The 25,192-nt window shown below is 35.1% G+C and overlaps 1 protein-coding gene across 1 annotated transcript in view; it reads right to left on the bottom strand.

The window, feature by feature from the left end:
* The window catches only part of cntn4 (contactin 4), a 308,523-nt gene that overhangs the window by 38,435 nt on the left and 244,896 nt on the right, over positions 1 to 25,192 (bottom strand). Inside the window, exon 12 of the mRNA XM_056460400.1 lies at positions 230 to 405. Coding sequence (XP_056316375.1) covers positions 230 to 405 — 176 coding nt within the window. The remainder of the gene's footprint in view (positions 1 to 229; positions 406 to 25,192) is intronic.

Genomic DNA, 25,192 nt, shown 5'->3' with positions numbered 1-25,192 from the left:
TTACTTACTTACTTACTTACACAGAAGGTGCCTACTGGCCATTATCTATCAGCTTATAACCACTGAATACAGCCATTCAATCGAGTGATAACATTCAAATCGATCGGTGGTTAATAATTCAGGAGCGCTAATAACTCTGACATCATCTGTATATAAATTCAAAACTATTCACTTTATCATGCCTATTTACTGCCACTGAATGGAACATTTGTAGTTATTTTGTTCTTACTCCGCCAACTTTTTCGAAGTATCCTCCATGGCTGCCAAAGTGAATGAGCTGCTCGTTGAAGAACCAGGTGAACTTGAGCTCCAGCGAGGGGTCGTACGACACCTGACACGGTAGAATGATGCTCTCGCCGACCGTCACGTCCAGTGTGTTTGGAGCTGTGGTAATGATCGTTGGCTCTGAAAAACAATATAGTAATGGCTACACATTAATGTGTTTCAAAAAGTTCCATTAAGGATTTAATTACACTTAACAGTAGCTATGTTTCCAACCAAATGATTCACTTAATGCACAAAACTGGATCATCGCACAAAAGACGTTCAAATAAAGCAGCATTTCCATCCAACGAGTTAAAGCGAACAAAATCGTCACTTCCTGATTAACTGGCGCCAAATAACGAAAGTAAAAATTGAATTTGCTGCAGTAGGAGAAGCTGCGTGAATCTTTTCTTCACTTAATAAATTATTTGCGCGTCAGAAGACAATGCTGACATGTAATAAATGCATGGTGGAGTTTGAAGGCGTCAGACGCAGTGCACAGATGCTCTTGATTCTGCAGGGAATTAATAATATAATAACACAAATACTGATATTGTTAATGCGTTTTAGAATGACTAAAACAACATTTCAGATGTTTTACATTGTGCTCAGTCTGCTGGTTTGTCCATTCACACACATTTTTTTCATCACATGATTTCTAATAACAAAATCACATGACTTTTTTAATGCGCATACTGGAATTTGTTCAGTAAAAGTGTTTCCATCGCAGCTTAAGCGCATCTTTTCTAATCAAATAAAATGTTTATCCTACTCAGTTATGCGCATATGTTTTTTATGCATAAAATAGGTGGTTGGAAACGTAGCTACTGTCACTCTTTATTGAAATCCATTGGTGTTTTTTGTTTATTCAAGCTTTCGATTTGCGTTATGGAAACTGTGGGAAACCAACAAATTTGGATGTTGAACTTGAAATTGTGAAGGTAAAATTTTAACAAACCATATGCTGGATCGTATTGACATTTTTAGTAGTTTGAAATGATATGTTAAGTTGGTCTTGTAAAATACAGTAAAATATTGGGATTTATTTTTTCAAATGACCAAAAATGTCACAAAAAACTATTTTTTGTAAAAATATTCAACATCAAAACTTGTTGAATATATCATACCATAAAAACACTCATGATTCACAATCTATACGAATTCTACCATTTAAAATTTGAAGGTCAGTAAGATTTAATATGAACACTTTTATTTGGCAAACATGACAAACATTAACTAACCAAAAATGACAGGAAAAGCATTTATAGTGGTATTTCTTTATTATATTTTAAATAGTCAATAAAAATCCAGAAGGGTGGCTCAGTGGTTAGCACTTTCGCCTCACAGCAAAAAGGTGTGGGGTCCCTGTGTTTGTGTGGATTTCCTTCGGGTGCTCCGGTTTCCCCCACAGCCCAAAGACATGCGGCACAGGTGAATTGAATAAGCTAAATTGCCCTAAGTGTATGTGTGTGAATGTGAGAATGTATGGGTGTTTTCCTGAGGTGGGTTGCAGTTGAAAGGGCATCCGCTACGTAAAACATATGCTGGATGACGGTTGACGACCCCTGATAAATAAAGGAACTAAGCCGAAGGAAAATGAATGAATGAATGAAAAATCCAGAAACAAAGTTTGGTTTTAGCAAAAACATTAACCAGCTACGCTGATTTCAATGTGAATAATAATCAACATAAATAAAAAAAATCAATCAATTAGAATATAGCAATTAGTTGCTATAAAAAAATCTATATATATATATAATATATATATATATATATATATATATATATATATATATATATATATATAATATATATATATATATATATATATATATAATATATATATATATATATATATATATATATATATATATATACAGTATATATATATATATATATATATATATATATATATATATATATATATATATATATAAAGAATTTTTTATATTAATTAATTTATTTATTTTTCAGAGCATGTGTTCAAGTCAGACAGTTCAGAGCTCCATGACAGACTGCGGACAGCTTATAGGCCAACATTTCTGAAACTGGACGGAGAGGTGAATAACCTGTGAACGGACCCTGAGCTCCACCATGTGTCACTGTCTGATCTCTGCTAAGCCCCTAAAGTCCCATCTGCTCTTCCAGAATGCACTCCTCCGAAAAAACAGATAACACACCACCAGCATCCCCGGTGCCCAGCTCACTTTCTTTCCAACTTTCAGTTCCATTCAGGTGCCAATTCGCTGGGGAAAACGGCAAGCACGCCTGCTTTTCCACAGTCAGAGCAGGCATAAATTACTTTCCCGCCTCATGAGGGCGCTGTGTGTTTTCCGCCGAAGTGTCCATCGGGTTAAATTAAGCACGGTGATGTCCCAGACGAGAGCAAATTTATGCAGAAAGCACTAGCTCCAATTTATGTGCAAGGATTCGATTCTGGAATTACAGGTCTGCGACACATGAAACAACCTTTCCCATCTCTACTGATATCAAACTGGAAAGGCAAAGCTAACAGGTGCATCGCTATGGGTTTTGTGAGGAGCACAATGAGGGGCCGTCAGATGAGGCTCGCTTCTTTTATTGTTTGGATGAGATCCCTCTCCGACTGTCTGTCAGCTTTGCACAATGGGATGACAATACGGCACTGCCTGGTATTCTACTGTCAGCTCTTAGGCTGGCAATTTAATTCAGAATTCAACAGCAGCGCCTTGAAGCCCACAAGAGCGAATGTTACCCGCTCGGCTCCTGTAGGAACGCCACTTGTTGGAGGATCGCTTGAATAATGTGCCTTTTTTCTATCCCAGCACTTTCATCTGTGTTACATTCTCATGTTATTGTTTGCCGTCTCTCGTAGTAGACGAATAATCCCACGGCTCCCTTTGTTCTACGGTGAGGATGTGGCTTGGGGTCTTCAAACAAGGCAGACTCAGACCGAACTTACAAGAAAATGTAACCATTGTATTTCTAAATTAGTGGCTAATTCATATGATGTTATTTGTACGACTTAGGGTTAGGGTTTAGAAAAGATCCTGCCCTAAAGATCGGCCTCTAAAGAAATGACCACAATGAGATTGTATACGATCTTATATATATATATATATATATATACTCACTGGTCACTTTATTAGGTACACCTAACTAGAACCGTGTTGGACCCCCTTGTGCCAGCAGAACTGCCTTAATCCTTCAAGGCATAGATTCAACAAGGTACTGGAAATATTCCTTAGAGATTTTGGTCCATATTGACATGATAGCATCATACAGATGCTGCAAAATTGTCGGCTGCACATCCATGATGCAAATCTCCCGTTCCACTACATTCCAAAGGTGCTCTATGGATTGAGATCTGGTGACTGTGGAGGCCATTTGAGTACAGTGAACTCATTGTCATGTTCAAGAAACCAGTCTGAGATGATTCACGCTCTATGACATGACGTGTTATCCTGCTGGAAGTAGCCATCAGAAGATGGGTACACTGTGGTCATAAAGGGATGGACATGGTCAGAAACAATACTCAAGTAGGCTGTGGCGTTGACACGATGCTCAATTGGTACTAATAGACCCAATTTAACGTTCGACTTGGAAAATTGCTTTAAAATTATTTGATTTTGTACAAAATGCCAAAAAGTTACACTTGTGCTGTCCACAGTCAAAAAAATATTATATTTCTTCTTGTGCTATATCATCAGGAATATCAGGCTGGATATTTTTGTTAACTTTTTTGTTTCAAAGACGCTTAAACAATATGCATTTGGTCAAATCAACAAGGCCAAAGAGTTCCAAAAAGAAACATCAAATCTGACCTAACTGATAATCAACCTGTTAAATCCAATATCTACTCATAATATTGCATAACAAGCAATTTTACAAGGCTTGTTATTTTTGACAGTGAGCACAATAAGTGCCCAATAAAGCATCAGATGAAGCCAAAAGGTAAAAAATACCACTGTTGGCCAATGAGAAGCTATTAATCCCTTCAATTGTACTTCTAATGAATTAAAAGCACCTGAACGAGGGTGTGGAGGGAACTGCTGCTGTGTTCATCCACAAATTTGCACTTCAGGCCAGAGCCAGAACTCTGAACGGTGGAGGAAAATCTCTGAAGTGAAACCCGAGAATTCATTCAAGACAAAGCTGACGCCGCTGTCTTCCTGTCGAGGTTGTAGAAGTGGAGAAAACGCCTCTTATTACCCTGCTTCATCATCATTTGTGACAGATTGCATAGATAACCTCGTTTAAAAGACTTGCCGCCCTCCAGCTCTCGTTGGCGTAATCTGACTGATATCCATCCTGCATAATACCCTGTTACTGTCTGTCATTAAAGCTGACGAAAGAACAGCCTATACGTTAACATTAGCTGAAGAGCCTTTAAAACCACCGTCAACGACCTTAAAAGTGGGTTTGCACTCTTGAAATTTTGCAGCCCATCCATAGAGATTTTTACAGTTATACAATGATGATGGCAAGTAGGGATGGGTGATTTCATGTAGTTTGCAAAATACCTGTAAAAATTATCCGCACATTAATAAATAGTCTTTCTGTGATTATAATGATTAAACCTACAACCTGTAAACGTCCTCTATAGTCTTGGTGAGGATGGTCAGGGCTGCACACTATATTAACTGAAATAACTGAGATACAGTTGAGCCAGTTTTTACCCCCAAAAAAGTCAAAGTTTGTCATTAGATGTGGTTTCAAATCACAGAATGATGAAAAAATGCATGGAATGTATCTGCTTTATTTTTATTATTATTTTTATTTTATTAATTTAATTTTATTTTATTTGTTTTGTTTTATTAGATTTTTTCTATTTTATTAGATTTTTTTATTTGTTTTATTTTATTTTTTATTTGTTTTACTTGATTTTATTTATTTTTTTAATTTGTTTTATTTAATTTTTAATTTGTTTTATTTTATAAATTTTTTTATTTTGTTTTATTTTCATTCATTCAATCATTTTCTTTTTGGCTCAGTCTCTTTATTAATCTGGGGTCGCAACAGCAGAATGAACCGCCAACTTATCCAGCATTTGTTCTATGCAGTGGCCCTTCCAGCTGCAACCCATCACTGGGAAACATCCATACACACTCATTCACACATATACACTATATGGCCAATTTTTGCTTACCCAATTCACCTATTGGACTTGTGGGGGAAACTGGAGCACCCGGAGGAAAGCCACGCTAACACGGGGAGAACATGCAAACTCCACACAGAAATGTCAACTGACCCAGCCAAGGCTCGAACCAGCAACCTTCTTGTTGTGAGGTGACAGCACTACCTACTGTGCCACCTTGTTTTATTTTATTTTTTATTTGTTTTATTTTATTTTCTTACAACATTTGGCATTTTTATATTGTCACAAAGCATAAGCAAGGAGAATAAACTCCAAAATGATTACTGGCATGTCAAAAATAATTTATTTAATGATCAAACTGTGAACTGTGTGTAATTTATAGGATTTAATTATTGATTTTGAGCCTGTTTACAAACAAAGAGACTTACTGACACACTTTTACTCTAAATTCACTTCACAACATCTGTGTTTGAAAGATATGGTTTCACATAACAGAATCAAGTTGATAAAAATAAATCATACTATGTATAGTATTCTATTAGTGTTTAATGCTATACTGTAAAAAGTGAGTAAACTCATTGTAACATGGAACTGCTAAGTTGACTTTTTTTCTCTTTTTTTTAGAATTATGCACATATGTTTATTTACTTGATAATTTCAAAATAACAGGCAGGGATGGACAAAAATACATTGAAATATATTTTAAAATAAAATACCTAATACCTCGATTTTACATGTATCAAAATATACTACAAAATACAGCAGCCACAACAAGTATCAAAATAAAATACTGTACTTTGAAAATACAACAAATTACTTTTACATGGGAGTATAACATTTCTTCGTAAACCTTCTATATCAGTAGGCATATTCGAGCAATTCCTTCACCATTAAACTGACTTGGTGACGTAAACAATGTTTGATAAGCTTAACTCAACCACTGTATGACTTGTTTTTATGTTGTTTGTCTTATTTTCTTGGCATTTACATCAGCAATTCAGCCCAAACTACTGTTATATTTCAGTTTACTCATTCTCCCAAGAGTTTTTCAGTTCTCCTTTAACTGGAAAAGTCTCAGTTTACCCCCTTAGTGAACACCAGTACACCGTTATTAGGTGTTTTATTATTCTAAAGTTCATGTGAATTTCCACCTGCAGCACTGAGACTGAGAATGATTATGTGCTGAAGGCTTCACATCCTGTTCTTAAGGACTGATATTTTATTCCATCTCATTTCTTAAGCCAAGATGCATAACTTCCATCCATAATGTTGACCACCTTCATAATAAACTTTTTGTTCTGACCTCAAGCTTAGGCAAATAACTGAGAAAGCATCAATCTGAGGCTTTTTAAAAATACAAAAATACAAGACCCTTAAATATTTTGATCACCCATTTTCATAAACCCAATCAAATACAAAATAAAAAATACTATTGTTATCTTAAGTACAGGCCAACCCATGAGAACAGGTCTGCATTTTTTAAAAGTAATGTCAACTAATCGCTTTTACAGTGTATCAGTTAGCATTGCATTACAAATATACTATTCATTCATTCATTCATTTTCTTTTCGGCTTAGTCCCTTTATTAATCAGGCCACAGTGGAATCAACCGCCAACTTTTCCAGTATATGGTTTATGCAGCGGATGTCCTTCCAGCTGCAACCCAATTACTGGCAAACACCCATACACTCTCATTCAGACACATACACTACAGACAATTTAGCTTAACCAATTCACCTATAGCGCATGGCTTTGGACTTGTGGGGGAAACCGGAGCAAACCCACATGAACACAGGGAAAACATGCAAACTCCACAGAGAAATGCCAACTGACCCAGCCGAGGCTCGAACCAGTGACCTTCTTGCTGTGAGGCGACAGCGCTACCCACTGCACCACCGCCCGTCCTCAAATATACTATATTCTTTATTAAAAATACCTAGGAAGGTCTAAATGCACATATAAATCATATAGTGCCACATTTGCGTGTTTATTTTCTTCATGTTTGATCAGTTCACGTAAGAGATATTGTACATTCAGCTGGTTGTTCTTGCAGAATAAAGCCTGACAGGCTTGTCAGCAGCCCAACTCAAAGTGGATTCACATATTAATGAAACCGATATTACATCATGTGTGCTTCAGTGCTAATTTTATCAACGAGAAAGGCTTGCAACAGACTTGACAGATCTGCTGCGCCAGTAATGTGACTGAATGCACACACTCTGACCCGCTCATCTAATGAATAATCAGTGGTTGGCACAGGGTTGACACAGTGGAATGAACCACCAACTATTTCAGGATATGTTTTACGCAGTGGATGCCCTTCCAGCTGCAGCCCAGTACTGGGAAACATTCACACATGCACTCATACACTATGGCCAATTTAGTTAATCCAATTCACTTATACCTCATGTATTTGGACTGTGGGTGAAACCAGAGCACAGGAGGAAACCCAAGGAAACCCAAAGAAATGCCAACTAACCCAGCTGGGACTCAAACCAGCGACCTTCCTGCTGTGAGGCGACAGTGCTAATCACTGAGCCACTGTGCCACCCAAAAATGCTCCTCTATAAAGATAAATTTAGTCTTTTAGTGGATACTCAGTGGGATACAATGTGATATACTTTAAGTCTAGTTTGCCCATGAGAAGAAACTGAAAAACACTACTAATCATTGACCGAGTCTGGTGAAATGGACTGTGGAAGTATCCTAGAGCCAGACTTTGCGTTACTGTTCAGACTGTAATATTTCTACTTGAATATTGCAGTCTCATACAGGTCAAGTGCCCAGGGAGACTCACAATGATCTGGCACAAAAGCAATTGAGCAGAGCCAAGGCACGGATCGGCGCGACAGGCCCCTGCTGAGGCTCATGTCAAGAAATCAGACTCAAACAAGGTCAGACTATTAGTAACTAACACCTGTAACCTTGTCATTCATTTTGAGTAAGATTTTACAGTCACTCTTTTTGCAAAAAAAATAAAAAAAATCAACAAAAATGGGTCCTGCGAGAGAAGTGGGTGGATTTCTGAGATGGTAACCAGAGACATTTTATTGGATAGTGGTCAAAATATCACGGACACCTCGTTTATTGTTATCTGTAAATTAGACAACAGGGACAATACACTTTTGTTCTGGGTTTTGTGTACTATGATAGTGATTATTTATTTTAGGGATGTTTAAAAGGAAACTGAGCCTAATTATTTTTAATTCAGCAAAAATTCTACGATTTCTACCTAGTTAGCTAATGTGAAGATCATAATCTATCTATCTATCTATCTATCTATCTATCTATCTATCTATCTATCTATCTATCTATCTATCTATCTATCTATCTATCTATCTATCTATCTATCTATCTATCTATCTATCTATCTATCTGTCTATCTATCTATCTATCTATCTATCTATCTATCTATCTATCTATCTATCTATCTATCTACCTATCTATCTATCTATCTTGGTGGCACTACTGCGCATGCTCGAGTGACGTCACTGTCACCGGACGGTAGCTTCGCTGCGTTTGTTTGGAGTTCGCTGTGTTTGTTTGGAGTTTAGATTCGCAATTTACATTTTTATCATAAAATACCTCCTCATTCGCTAAATATTTATCTCTCCTACTTGGGGTGAACAATCCCCTAACACACTCTTACAAACAAATCTACTTTTAAACGTTCTGTCTCTCGAGCATCCGCTTGGTGTTTGTAGCTTTAGCCTGCTAGCACCGCTGGTCAGCTAAAGCTACCAACCTTTCACTCATTTATTTTCTCACTTTCTGGCTTTGCTCTTCACCTTGTACAATGTCGCTTGCGTGTCTGTCCTTGAGCGATGGAGGCGCTGGAGCTGGAGCTGGAAGCGGTGGAGTCCCAGATTCGCTCGCTGGAGACGAAGCGAGAGGGCATCAGGGCTCTGCTCTTAACCCGTACTCGCTCGTCTGGGGTAAGTGTTTGATACAACGACAATCTCCCAGTTTCCTCAACCCCGTGTGCTTCTCTGTCCAGGCCCAGCGCACCGAGGACGCGGTTCGCCCAGGCGTCGTTCACGCCGACACCCGGCTACCACGGCCCCTGGGTGCAGCCGCGTAAGGTGCTTACCAGGTCCAAGTGTTTCAGTCAGGTTTCAGAGCTCATCACAGTACAGAAACTGCATTAGTGAAAATAACCAACGATTTACTCTTAGCTGCTGACCAAGGGTGCATCTCGCTATTAGTTCTACTCGATCTTAGTGCGGCATTTGACACCATTGACCATGGTATCCTTATTAATCGCTTAAAGTCTACAGGTGTCCAGGGACATGCCCTACAATGGTTTAAGTCATACTTATCTGACCGTTACCAGTTTGTAAATATTAATGGACAGCCTTCACAAATCAGCCCAGTAAAATACGGGGTGCCTCAAGGATCCATTTTAGGCCCTTTGCTGTTTACAATATACATGCTACCCCTGGGAGACATTATTAGAAGACATGGGATCAGCTTTCACTGCTATGCAGATGATACTCAATTATATATTTCAACTAAACCTGACGAGACGTCTAATCTGTCCAAGCTAACTGAGTGTATTAAAGATGTTAAAGACTGGATGACCAACAATTATCTTCTCTTAAACTCAGACAAAACAGAATTATTACTTATTGGGCCTAAATCCTGTACACAGCAGATCTCACAACTCGACCTACAATTAGAGGGATACAAAGTTAGCGTTAGCTCTACTATAAAAGATCTGGGTGTCATATTAGACAGCAATTTAACTTTTAAAAATCATATATCCCATGTCACAAAAACTGCTTTCTTTCATCTGAGAAATATCGCTAAGTTACGAAGTATTCTATCCATCTCAGATGCAGAAAAGCTAGTCCATGCTTTTATGACTTCTAGGCTGGACTACTGTAATGCTCTGTTTGCTGGCTGCCCAGCATCCTCTATTAACAAACTTCAGCTAGTACAAAATGCAGCTGCCAGAGTTCTTACCAGGACTAGAAAATTTGATCACATCACCCCAATTTTATCCTCCTTACACTGGCTGCCTGTTAAGTTTCGTATTGAATTTAAAATATTGCTTCTTACATATAAAGCTTTAAATAATCTAACTCCTGTCTATCTAACCAATCTTCTGTCTCGCTACAATCCAACTCGCTCTTTAAGGTCTCAAAACTCAGGGCTTCTGGTAGTACCCAGAACAGCTAGGTCGAGTAAAGGAGGTCGAGCCTTCTCATTTATAGCTCCTAAACTCTGGAATAGCCTTCCTGATAACGTCCGAGGCTCAGACACACTCTCCCAATTCAAAACTAGATTAAAGACCTATCTGTTCAGTAAAGCATACACTTAGTGCACCACTTGGGGGCTTCCACACAGGTTATGCATCTTGTTGATATACACTGTGAACATCAGCTACGCTAATTGTTCTCTTTATTCTCCATTTCCACCTGGGGATACTCTTCCCGAGGCCCTCAGACTATGCAGAGTCACTGATTCGATCCAAGACCAACGACGAGATGATCCCAAGGTTTTTATATCCTGGACCTGGCCGAATCCTGAGCAGCTACTGTGGTGGTCATGGAAGAGTGGAGAACATGAGACTCATTCCTGTGACGCTCCAGAGACAGACGAGTCTTCGCTGAGGCCAGCTTCCAGCCTCCGCCACTGAGACTGCAGCTCTGCACAAAACGTTTGGCCAGCGGAGAAATTAAAATGGTCGTGCCCAACTGAGCCTGGTTTCTCTCAAGGTTTTTTTTCTTCACTTCCGCCTTTAGTGAAGTTTTTTTTCCCTCTCCGCTGTCGCCACTGGCTTGCATGGTTCGGGATCTGTAGAGCTGCGCATCGTTGGATTTGCTCTTCAGTGTTTGGACTCTCAGTAGTGATTATTAAACCACACTGAACTGAGCTAAACTGAACTGAACTTAAACACTACAAACTGAACTACACTGTTCCTATTTACTGTGACCTTTTATGTGAAGCTGCTTTGACACAATCTACATTGTATAAGCGCTATACAAATAAAGGTGAATTGAATTGAATTGGATTATCTATCTATCTATCTATCTATCTATCTATCTATCTATCTATCTATCTATCTATCTATCTATCTATCTATCTATCTGTCTATCTGTCTGTCTGTCTGTCTGTCTGTCTGTCTGTCTGTCTGTCTAGAATCATGCTAGTAACATGCTAATTCATGCTAGAATCATGCTAGTAACATACTAGAATCATGCTAGTAACATGCTAATTCATGCTAGAATCTTGCTAGTAACATGCTAATTCGTGCTAGAATCATGCTAGTAACATGCTAATTCATGCTAGAATCATGCTAGTAACATGCTAATTTATGATAGAATCATGCTAGTAACATGCTAATTCATGCTAGAATCATGCTATTAACATACTAGAATCATGCTAGTAACATGCTAATTCATGCTAGAATCTTGCTAGTAAAATGCTAATTCATGCTAGAATCATGCTAGTAACATGCTAATTCATGCTAGAATCATGCTATTAACATACTAGAATCATTCTAGTAACATGCTAATTCATGCTAGAATCTTGCTAGTAACATGCTAATTCATGCTAGTAACATGCTAATTCATGCTAGAATCTTGCTAGTAACATGCTAATTCATGCTAGAATCATGCTAGTAACATACTAATTCATGCTAGAATCATGCTAGTAACATGCTAATTCATGCTAGAATCATGCTAGTAATATGCTAATTTATGCTAAAATCATGCTAGTAACATGCTAATTTATGCTAGTAACATGCTACTTCATGCATGAATCATGCTAGTAACATGCTACTTCATGCATGAATCATGCTAGTAACATGCTAATTCATGCTAGAATCAGGCTAATAACATGCTAATTCATCTATCTAACATTTTTCAAACTATTTTATCTATCTATCTATCTATCTATCTGTCTGTCTGTCTGTCTGTCTGTCTGTCTGTCTGTCTGTCTGTCTGTCTGTCTGTCTGTCTGTCCGTCCGTCCGTCCGTCCGTCCGTCCGTCCGTCCGTCCGTCCGTCCGTCCGTCCGTCCGTCCGTCCGTCCGTCCGTCCGTCCGTCCGTCCGTCCGTCCATCACAGTGCAATATCACAATATATATTTTATGGACAAAATAAATAGTCTATCGTATCATATTATGCAATTTTATTTGTTTTGTCGTGTCGCAAAATACATTGTTTATGGTAATACTTTTCCGTAATCTATACAAGTGCAATACAGCACACCATTGCGGGATTACAGGAATACATCGGGTAAAATAAGTATAGAAGACGTCATAACTTTTCTTGGAAAAAATATTTTTAAAGGTGCTGTTGACATGAAACTGACCCAGATTTTGGTAAAACCCTAAACAATTTAAACAACAAACCAAAAAACAAAACACTGAAATATTAGTTGTGCGTTATAAAAATGGAATGACATGGAGAATGACATGGTACTGAACTACTGAAAATTCGTTGTATAAAAGACTTACAATCACAGCTTTAAGACGCCTTTTGTATGAAAAATAGAGTCGCATGCTCTAAAAAAATCTTGAACTTCGATCTTTAGTTTTTATTTTCTATAGGATTCAGGTCAGGTGATTGGCCGGGCCATTCCATTATTTTCTGAAAATGTTTGAGAGTTTCTTTGGCTGTGTTTGGGATAACTGTCTTGCTCAAATGTGCATCCTGGTTTCCTCTTCATCTCCCTGTTAATGTAGTTGTTAGACTGAAGATGATGATATTAATTTACACTGACGAGGGACAAAGTTGCTAAATAACTCATGTGAGTTTTCAGCTGCTTACTGGACTTTCCATCTTTCTTTCTTTATGTGTTCAATATGTTTTCCCTGTGTCATTTCAGATTCTTACACACAGTTTAATTCCTAAATGAATTTGTTTTGTTTTCTTCTATGTACATTTCAAATCAACAGCACCTTTAGAAATATATTTTCTGAGAAAAACTGTCTTAATACTTATTTTCTTAAATATAAGAAATTCTACATTTATAATTATACTTAAAAAAAAAAAAATCTTAGTATTTTCTTAGTTTTCTGGGAAAATACTTCTTTTACCCACTGTCTATATAGGTCTTGTCATTTAAGAGCGCAAGAGTAAAATTCATTCATCAAAACATTATGTAAGATTCATAATAAGGGATATTGCATTTACATAGAATATTCATAACTGGAGCAGAAATCATTTTTATCTTGGATGAAAATAGGTTCTGCTCATTATAATAATAATAATAATAATACTACTACTAATAATAATAATAATAATACTAATACTAATAATACTAATACTAATACTAATACTAATAATAATAATAATAATAATAATAATAATAATAATAATAAAAACACTCCTGATATAAACTAAATAAAAACAAAATCTTTTGCTTCAAAATATTCAGAAAACAATGTCATTCAGCTGTGTTGTTGGTAAACTTAGATAACACAGCTAAAGGTAAATATTTTCTGTGTGTTTTATGACAGGAAGAATAGCATAGCCTGACCGACTGTCCATTTATAAATGAGTTTACTTTTGAACTGGATAGCAACCCAATTTGTGTTTTAACAGTGAAACACAGATAAGCAGTTTTTAATAATAGACTCAGTGCAGGGAACAATGGAGAGAGGAGGAGAAAATGCTGTTGCTTTGTCTGCATTATTACCACAGCGCCACAAAAACACTATTTTTACTCTCTTGACCAATAAATAAAATTTACATTACTCAAAATTTTGGGTTCAGAATTTCTTTTTGCTTTATTTAGTTTGAAATATGATTTAAATATTATTTAAATGTTTTATAATGTCATATAATTCCTGTGATCCAAAGCTGAATTTACTCCAGTCATCTTTCAGAAATGCTGTCAAGTATTATTAGTACCAGTTATTAATAATCAATCAATCTATGATTTCCCCCCTGTTTCATGGTTAGGTAGATATTTGACTTTTAAGTTTTCTTTGATGAAGCTTAATTAACAGCTTTAATAAGAATTGAAATCTTTGTGTATACATTACAAATGTCTTTCTAAAAGGATTTTACTTTCATCCTTGAATAATTTAATCCCTGTCCTTGATGAATAAAACTAAATACATTTTAATAGTTAGTAAGTAAGTAAGTAAATAAGAAATGTGTTTTTATATAGCACATTTATCGTGTATGAACACACACCTAAAGCATTTCACAATCATGAACGTGTTCTCTCCACTTCACCACCAGTGTGCAGCATCCACTTGGATGATGTGACGGCAGCCACAGGACAACGGCGCCAGTGCGCTGACCACACACCAGCTTTAGTATTTTTGAATGGTACCATATCACAGTTTAGACAACAATATGAAGCATCCCAACAATTTTAAACACTGATAATAATTTTAATAATAATAATAATAGCAACTTGTATTATAATATCTTCTTAAGAAAACTGAAGACTGGATCAATAATGCACCATTATTAAATTCACATAAATAAATTAACCTGTACACTACATTCAACAGGTTAACAGCTCAACAAAATAATAATTTTAGATATTTTACAGATAAATTTTGGATTTTTGATCCAATAAATACAGCATTGATCAAAATAGGTGTCTTTAAAAGCATTAACTTTTTTATTAGGCTCTTGTTGGAAAAACCCTGGAGGGCTTCTGGGGTTTATTACAAGATCTTTGAACTTGTTTTCCTTAAAACAAAATATTGTAATCAATATCAATGAGGTTATGCTTCTACACTCATTAAAGATTTTAAAAAATCCATTTACTGGTAGTGTATCACACTGAATTTAGATATATTGTTGAAGTCAGAATTATTAGCACCCCCTATTACTGTTTAATTGAAAGAAGATTATTTCAACACATTTCTAAACATAATAGTTTCAATAACTCATTTCTAATAACTGATTTCTTTGTCATCAGTACATAATATTTTACTAGATATTTTCAAGATACTGGTATTCAGCTTAAAGTGACATTTAAAGGCTTAATAGGGTAAATTAGGACATTTGGGCAAATTGGAGTAAACAAATGTTTAAGGGGGCTAATAATACTGACCTTAAAATGTAAAAAATATAAAACCACTTTTATTCTTACCTAATTAAAAGATTTAAGACTTTCTCCAGAAAAACAAATATCATAGGAAATACTGTGAAATTTCTCTTGCGCTGTTAAACATAATTTGGGAAATATTTTGAAAAAAAAACAAAACAAAAAAAAAACACAGGAGGTCAAAAATTTTGACTTCAACTGTACAGTACGTTTCTACATTCTCCTTGTCTTTTTCTCTCCTCGTGTAACTCGGAAAACAGTTTGGAAATGACCAGGGCTCCTTATCTTCACTCCAATTCCTCTGCAAAATCGCAGTAAAAGAAAGCTGACAAAAAGCCTGACCAGTGCAACCTCTTCCAATTGAGTTTCCACCCTCTGTGATAACCTTGTGGATCCTGCAATCCCCCTCTCTTGAAGCCTGACTCAAGAAAACACGGGTTGAAAACATCACAGAGTAATAATTGAAATAGAGCCTCTTGGATATGAATGCAATCAGTGATAGCTTTAGTCCTTTTTTCAAAAGAGCCTGGGATAAATCTCCATCAAAGCACAATTAAATAAAGGCTTCAATAAAAATAATTTCAGTCAAAGTAAACTTTTAACTGCCAAATTAGTGACAACAAAGCTAAAAACAGGGCTAGACGACAATAAAATGGAACACCTCTGAAAGTAAAATGACTCTAAAAAGTGCCTAAAACAGCCCAAAGTTGGGTAAATATAGACAAACCAAATGGTCCTATGTAATATTATTTTTTGAGTGTGCATGTGATTTTTACAAAAGCCGCAGGCCTGTTTCTTTCAAATTTTATACATGCAAGTCCATCTGTGTGTACCTGTTTATTTGTATAAAGAGTAATATAAAGTAAATGCAAAAAAATTACAAAGGGTTATACAAACAATAAATATAAATTTATGTAATACTAACGTTTCCTTCTGTGACATTTATTTATGCTACCCGTTTCAATTTCAGAGCTTAGTTTTCTTCTTCTGTAAACTACTGAATGCAATGTTAAAAAAATACATTATTTGTTTTGTGTAAATTTCACTTGTTGTACCATGATTGGAAAACTACATTGGCCTTGTAATGATATTTTAATGTGCTTTAGCAAAATTTTGTAGGTAAAATGTTTTTACAAATGTATGCTTCTATTCATATATATGTATGCTTCTATTCTATCCATAACAAAAATTAAAACCACATTTTTTTAAATTAAAATAACTCTTTAGAGAGTAGAAATAATAATTAGTAATTGTTTTATATAAAAATATAACATAAGATAACATAAGATAACATAACATAACAAAACATATAAAAACCAAAAACAAACAAAAGTTATTAAATTATACAATAATAATAATGATAATAATAATAATAATTGTAATATTAATATTGTTATTTAAATTCTAAAAATATATTATATACAATATATTTAAATAACAATATTAATAATAACATTATTTCTTATTATCTTAAATAACAACAACACTAATACTAATACTACTATTACTACTACTACTAGGGGAGAGCTGGGCACAAAGTAACACTTTTGGTTTTGGCCAAATAATGTAACCCCAAGTAATGGAGTTAGACAAACCTTTTTTTTTTAAATTTATTAATTTTTTTTTTACCAACAACACACAAGCCTTCATACAAATGAGCGCAGGTTGTATGATCACTGAACTTATGGTTTCTTAATTTTAATACATTTTCTTATGTTTATTTATTTTATTTATTTATTTATTTATTTATTTATTTATTTATTTATTTATGTGTTGGATAAACACATTTGTATTTATTTGGATTATTATCTATTATTATACAATGCATTTATTTGTGTTATTAGCAATAACATTTATTTTTTTCTGTTAAAAAACATTTTTTTAAAGTTCTTAATATTACACTCAAAATTCAAAAAATATTTTGTTAGTTTAATTGGTGTCCAACAGTGTTTGGCTTATTTGTAACACCCTGTTACAACTAAAACTACCTAAAAATGGCTTGCAGTCACTGTGTTTTTTACATCTTTCAAAATGGTTCTATCTTTTAGCCTAGAAGACGGTAATCACAATATAAGATTTTACGTACATACTTTAACAGATTTTTTAAAATAAAAAAATATATAGACTGTAATAAAAAATACTTTTATGCAGCAAAAATAGTTTTTCCTGTGTTTCTCATCCAAATTTCACTGAGTTTTTTCAATAATTGGCAGCAAGACGTCTGCCGACACTGTGGTGAAAACTTTGGAAGCATGCCTTGGTTAATCCTGAGTGAATACCTTAAAACTCCGTGTTACATTTCATCCTGCGTTACTTTGTGCCCTGCGCTCTCCTCCTACTACTACTATTAACAACAACAACAACAATAACAATAACAATAATAATAACAATAATAATAATTATTATTATTATTATAATAATTATAATTATTATTATGTTTTTTATGAAAATCTTAATATATATAATCATATAAAAATGGTATATATTAAAAAAATACAAAATTATTGCATATAGAAAATTAGAAACATTATAAAGATGTAATTGATGCAGGTTTGGAAATATCTGCTTTATTGTTTGTTTTAAAATATACAAACAAGTTATTAAAAATATTCTAATTCTTTTAAATCTTTGCACTGCAACTTTACACATCAAGCTGCGGCCAGTGGAATAATTGTGTATACGTCAAGCGAGGAAACTCATTAACAGAAGTGATCCCTGATATCATTGTCCAACATCCAAGCCCATGATATGATCCTCTGTTAATCTCTGTCCAGCAAAACCAATCTCTAATTACGTCTAATTAATGCAGTAATATCCTCTCAGCGTCCCCATGATTGGGACATCAGCAGTCGGACACAATAACGCTGGGCGGTTTACATGTGACTCCTCTATTGGGGATCTAATGTGACAGGTATTTTTCAGCGCAGTCGATTTAAATAAACCTCTGTCATTTCCCATAAGAGCTGCGGCAGACGCTGATGTACACGGCCAAACCAGTATTCCAGTCCGAAATGAAATCGCAGATGTAAATGTCCATGTCTTTGTCTCTGTGTGTTATTGACAGTGACAGTCGGAGAGCAAGATCATATAGGCGAACATTTGTATGTCAGCAAAAGGATCACTCTCAGTCTCGCATATAAATCTGAAGATAATCGTGCAATTCATCCAGATAGAAAATAGATGCACGCTCCTCCGCAGGCTGATTGATAAGCAATTTAATGGGCCGCTCGGCGTGTTTGGAGCGCCTGGATAAATGTCATCAATAATGACAGAGCGGACGTGTTTGAGGACTGTGTTAATGAAGAGAAATAATGGAATAAAAGGTGCAAACAACATGCGGGCCGGGCGGTTACTCGATGTAATGAGGCGGGATGAGAGACGGTCAGCGTCCTTCTGGAGCCAGTTTTTTTCTTTTTAGAAAAAATGAAACAGCTTTATTTTAAAATCCCGCGAATAGGAGAAAAATCCTTCCCTAGGAGTTAACTCTGATGATAATAATTGTTATTATGAGGCAATCTTTCAACCTCTGCGCTGTGAAATGATCTGTGGAGTTTCATTGTTAAATTAAATATTTCTGGATTAGAGAATTTCACTCTTGATTAATTAAATGTGTCGGATATATTACACAAAAGCGCAGCACAAACACCACTCACAAGAAAATATCCTGTCTGTCCGTCTGTCTGTCTGTCCGTCTATGACTCACTCAGAACACATCTTTCAATCACTTCACTTGTGTCATTACTGAATGATTCATTGTTTTTGAATGAATCGATTGAACAAACAATTCAGTGACAAAAACCATTTTAACAGTTGCTTGTCACTGTTTATGGTACAACAAATTTATTGGAAGAGGCAAGTTACTTTAAAAAAGCCCAATTTAGTCTATTTTGACCATTATCGTTAACATCTTTGTTTTTATCTAAACTACAAACTGCTCTCCCATTACTTTTGTTAAAATATGAATACTTGTAATGCAGAAATCATGATACTGTGTAGATAAAAAGATTAAAGACATGAACAGTGCATTCAAATTCTAATCAAAATGTCCATTGTGATGGTAGTAGTCAAAGTTACTGATACAGACAAAATAAAACAATTAATACAGCTAAATTAAACAATTCTGGATTAAAGATACAAACTTAAATGTGACAGACTTTTTGGACATCAACACAACAACATAGCTGAAAAGAAAATGCTTTTTCAACCAAACCATCCATCCATCCATCCATCCACCCATGACTCACTCAAAAACTTCACTTGTTTCATTACTGAATGAATCACTGTTTTTGAAAGAATCACTTGCACATACAATTCAGTGACAAAAACAATTTTAACAGCGGCTTGTCACTGTTTGTTGATATGACACATTAATTTAAAGAGGCAAGTTACTTTCAAATCATGATTTAGTCTACTTTGACCATTACAGTCGACATCTATGCTTTTATCTAAACTATAACTGCTCTCCCAATACTTTTGTAAAAATCTGAATCATGATTCTGTGTAAAAGCAAGTAGTAAAATATCTTTTCAATCCATCCATCCATGGCTCACTCAAAAACTTTACTTATTTCATTACTGAATGAATCAATCATTGTTTGAATCATTGTAACAATTTTTTTAACAGTTGCTTGTCGCTGTTTATTGGTATAACACATTCATTTGAAGAGGCAAGTTACTTTCAAGTCACGATTTAGTCTATTTTGACCATTATCGTTGACATCAATGTTTTTATCTGAACTATAAACTCCCAGTACGTCTGGAAAAATCTGAATTCTTGTAATGCAGAAATCATAATACTGTGTGCATAAAAAGACTAAAGACATGAACAGTAAGTACTCTTAAACGCAAATCTAAATATCCATTGTGATGGTACTTGTCAAAGTTACAGATACAGCCAACATAAAATAAATAATACAGCTAAATTAAATAATTTTGGATCAAGGAATTCAACTGCTGATTAATTAAATGCGACAGACCTATTAGACATTAACACAGCACAAAACACTACTGGCTGAAAAGAAAATATCTTATCAGTCAATCAACCCATCAATCAATGCATCCATCTATCCATGCATCCATCCATCCATGCATCCATCCATCCATCCATCCATCCATCCATCCATCCATCCACCCACCCAAGACTCATTCAAAAAGTTAACTTGATTCATTACTGAATGGATCATTGTTTTTGAATGAATCGCTTGAACAAACAATTCTGTGACAAAAAAACATTTTGACAGTTGTTTTTCCCCACTTATTAGTGTAACACATTAATTTGGAGAGGCAAGGTACTGTCAAAAAAGCACAATTTACTTCTATTTATTCATTTATTTTTTCAAAAAAGGGTGATTTATTATATTTTGATCGCTATACCTGCACTGTAAAAAATAGCAGTTTACCGTATTTTGTTACCATATTTTGTTTGTAATTCATTATTTATTTTTTATTTTTCCCCTTTCATTTTTTACTTTTAAATTAAATTCTTTGAATTCTTGATCTTTTTTCTTACAACTTTTATCCATGAAAGTGACTTTTATTAACATTTTTAATAGTGTAAAGTAATATTGTCTGGGTTGGTGTTGTATATCACGGTACAAAAACCTTGTAATAAACTATCAGTACATTTTCTGTTATTATACAGACTTACTCTATGTAGTATTTCTTATACTTTATAATATTTCAAACTACTAAAATATAAAAAAAGTCACTTTGTTAAACCGAAGAGTTGAATTGTCAAGTCAACAGAGCAGACATCAAGGTCCCATAATGCAATTCACAACCGTAAATAATCAGAAAACCCTTGTGAATCACAAAATATAGAAACTGTTCATTAACAGACATTTTTCACAGTGTATTTGATCGCTCAATGTATTTCTTTTTTATTTATTATGTACTTTTATGTGACAATCTCAATATTTGTAATACAGAAATAATGATACTCTGTGGATCAAACGACACTCCCAAACACAAATCTGAGTTTCCATTATGATGGCACTTGTCGTAGTTTTAATAGATACAGCCAAATCATTGACATTTAAGAAAAAGCATAGAGATTGACATCTTTTAATGATTAATTGTTCACCCCTAGTTTCAACTACAGTATATGCACAATAATTAGCTGAGAAGCAGTCACCATACCATTAAACTCATTTTTTTGTGTGTGGTGTGCTTCATTCTGAGTCGAAACAGCAGTTATTGCTTTAGTGTGAAATCCGAGTCCTGCGAATGAGAAATAAAACATGCTTTCATGAGATAATTCTGTTTTTAGAGACGGATAATAATAATTATGAGCCAGCCTTTCAACCTCTGCGGTGTGAAATGATCTGTGGAGTTTCTTTCTTAAATTAAATATTTCCAGATTAAAGAAATCCACTCTTGATTAATTAAATATGTCAGTGTTAGAAAGTGAAAAAGCTGGTGTGTCGGTACAACACTCGCACTCCGTGAAAGCATGGAGAGGAAACTCAACATAAAAGACTTATAAGATACTCATCTGTCTCTCTCTCTGTTTCTGACCACACATATATATCATCTATAATGCACGTAATGCAGTTCTCAATTATTAAGCAAGCTATGGGAACACAGATAAATTAAGATTTTACAAGTAACTGGCAGAAGAACAACAAACAATTTGTCTGCAATAACAAATTTACAACATACAAAATACAGTCTTTTTTTTTAACAGAGTGTTTTGTACAACCACTAGTGTGAATGGATGTTAATGTATAATTGGATTTGTATGTTACTGGATGTTAAAGGATCATTTGCCAGGGCTGTGGACTAATGTAGTTGTAAATATTGTTCAGTTTCTTGAAAAGACTGATTATTTTGCTTCATAAGATCACATTGTAACATCCGGAGTACAATCAGGTTGTTTTCACTCTAAAAGTGTATTGGAATTTTTCTCCTAAAATTTTAATTCCTCTTATGTAAATTTGCAGTTATATCAGGGGTCTCAAACTTAACTTGTTTTAGTAAAAATAGAGCACTTACGGACATATATTTTAATGTTTAAATCAGCAACAGAATTAAAACATGTGTGTTACTCTCGACTGTACGCTGAGAGAAAATTAAAGTAAAATTAATATGGATGCAGTACTTTAAATGATGACTAGTTAGCGGGTCAACCGCCTACTTATCCAGCACATGTTTTACGCAGCGGATGCCCTTCCAGCTCCTATCCATCTCTGGGAAACACCCATACACACTCATTCACTACGGACAATTTAACCTACCCATTTCATCTATAGCACATGTCTTTGGACTGTGGAGGAAACTGGAGCACCCTGAGGAAACTCACGCGAACGCGGGGAGAACATGCAAACTCCACACAGAAATGCCAACTGACCCAGCCGAGGCTTGAACCAGTGACCTTGTTGCTGTGAGGCGACAGCACTACCTACTGTGCCACCACATCGCCTGGTAACATGACCTTCTTTCTTTAATGGACCACAACCTTTTTTTTAATGCTCGTACTCTTTCATATAATGGCAGTGAACAACAACCTGCATTAAGCGTTTTAAATGTAATATATTATTTAACAAAAATCCTGACCGTGACCATTAGTCTCTGTAAATGATGCATGTTCACTCGACTCAAGCTGGAAAAACATGTGCATTGCGCAATCAAGATTAACGAAAATACACAAAGCTCAATGCATGTACTTTCTTCTCTGCGGTAAATAAATCTGTTGTGTTCACAGTGACAATAAATTATCATATTTATCTGCAGTGGTGTAAAGTAACACATTACAAATACTCAAACTACTGTAACTGAGATGTTTTTCTCAGGAATTGTAAATTACTAAGTGGTTTTAAAAGTGTGCACTTTTACTTTCCCTTGAGTACATTTTTACTGCTGTATCTGTACTTTTACTCCACTACTTTCCTTCAACCTGCAGTCACTACTTTATTTTTTCTCATCAATTGGGATTAGAAAAGTCCTGTGCTTCCTGTCCAATCAAAGCACACATAGAAGGTAAATCACATCATAATTAACTACCTCAAGACATGGACGATTTATAAATTCAGCAAGCTGTTTGGAAGCTGTTTGGACGGATGTTTACTGTATGATGACTGAAATGGCCTTAAACACTCAGCAGGCACAAGATGTCAACATGACACCAGATTGACGTTGTACCCTTGCATCTTGTTTGGAAATTAAAATCGAGTTTAGGTCAGAAGTTAATGTCAGGATGTTGTCAATGTCTAACGTCCAACCTAAAATCAACCAAATATCAACGTCTAATGATGTTACAGCTTGACGTTGTGTGGACGTTACCACTTTGACGTCTAACAGATGTTGGATTTTGGTTGCCATACCTGACAAATAAATGTCAGTATTTTACGCCAATATGACGTTAGTTTAAGATGTTGGCTCGATGTTGGATTTTGGTCACATTCTAACACAACCTAAAGTCAACCAAATATCAACATCGTCTTTATTGGACATCAAAATAATGTTGTCCTTAGACACTGGCTAGACAGTTAATTTTGGCCACCTGACATCACAACCTAAATCTAACCTAATATTACCGTCTTATGATGTTGTGTGCCTGCTGGGCAATGACTAAATGCACTACAGAATGTTACGTTTACACACATCCACAAATTACATGTAAACGCATCAGCTTTTTACAGCGTAATACTCACTACACAAGTACTTTTGAAGGGTCTACTTTTTACTCATACTTTAAGTACTATATACAACAGATACTTTTACTCTACTTTCACTACATTTACATTTACATTTAGTCATTTAGCAGACGCTTTTATCCAAAGCGACTTACAAATGAGGACAAGGAAGCAATTTACACAACTATAAGAGCAGCAGTGAACAAGTGCTATAGACAAGTTTCAGGTGTGTAAAAGTCTACATCTTTAGGCAAGTAATGGTACTTTTTCTTAATTATGATTTTTTTACTACTCTTTATCTGTGAGCTGTCGTTCTAAATATCATCTGGCAATTTGAGCTCATTTTTAGGAATATTTAGCTTAGTGAAGAAACTACATTAAACTATACTTTTATTTTATTTATTTAAATATCTTTTAATACAAAGAAAGAAGGTCATTAGAACAACATGAAGGTGAACAATTTCTCTTTTAATTTCTAGTGAACTATCCCTTTAAATAGCAGATGTTTCAATGAATTAATCACAGTCATACATCAGGGAATATATTTCATACACACTATGTCAGAAAACCTGAAATATGTTCGCTTTTCTCCACATGAGCAAAATTTACACCTGGCGGCCTTATGGATCATCTCTGAATATAGAAGAATCAGCAGCGCTAAAGAATAATGATATGACTCATGCATAGGACATTTGCATCTTAAAAAAGGGCAAATCAAACAATAAACGCTTTCACTATGGAAACCACTAAAAGGAGAAGTGCCTTTCTCAGAGAGCTGCTGTCTGAAGGCTAACATCTGCAGAAGGAAAGCTTAATGGATTGAATCTTTAAGTAAACATGACGGCACACTCAGACACTACAGATTTGTTTGTATGTTGGACAGTTTTTTTTTTTGGGAGGCTTGATGTAATTGCATTAAAGTTTGAAACAAGAGCAAACATGTGGATCTAATACATGGAGTAAGTTATTTCATTGGCATTCACAAGTGTTTAAATATATAAATGTTGTTTAGGTAGATATTGATTTGTACAATTTCAATGTATGGACAGCACAAAAAAAACATTAAAATATTAAGAAATTGGAATGAAATTTAAGATTTAATAGAATTTATTTTCGTATTTATTTCATATTTGTTACATTCATCCTGAACGCTAGTGGGCGCCCTCGCACAAAGTCCACATATAGAAAAGACATCTG

This window comes from Danio aesculapii, chromosome 6 (genome assembly GCF_903798145.1).
Source record: "Danio aesculapii chromosome 6, fDanAes4.1, whole genome shotgun sequence".
NCBI lineage: Eukaryota > Metazoa > Chordata > Actinopteri > Cypriniformes > Danionidae > Danio > Danio aesculapii.
Note: the sequence above shows the minus strand (reverse complement) of the source record. Positions and strands in the feature narration are given on the sequence as shown.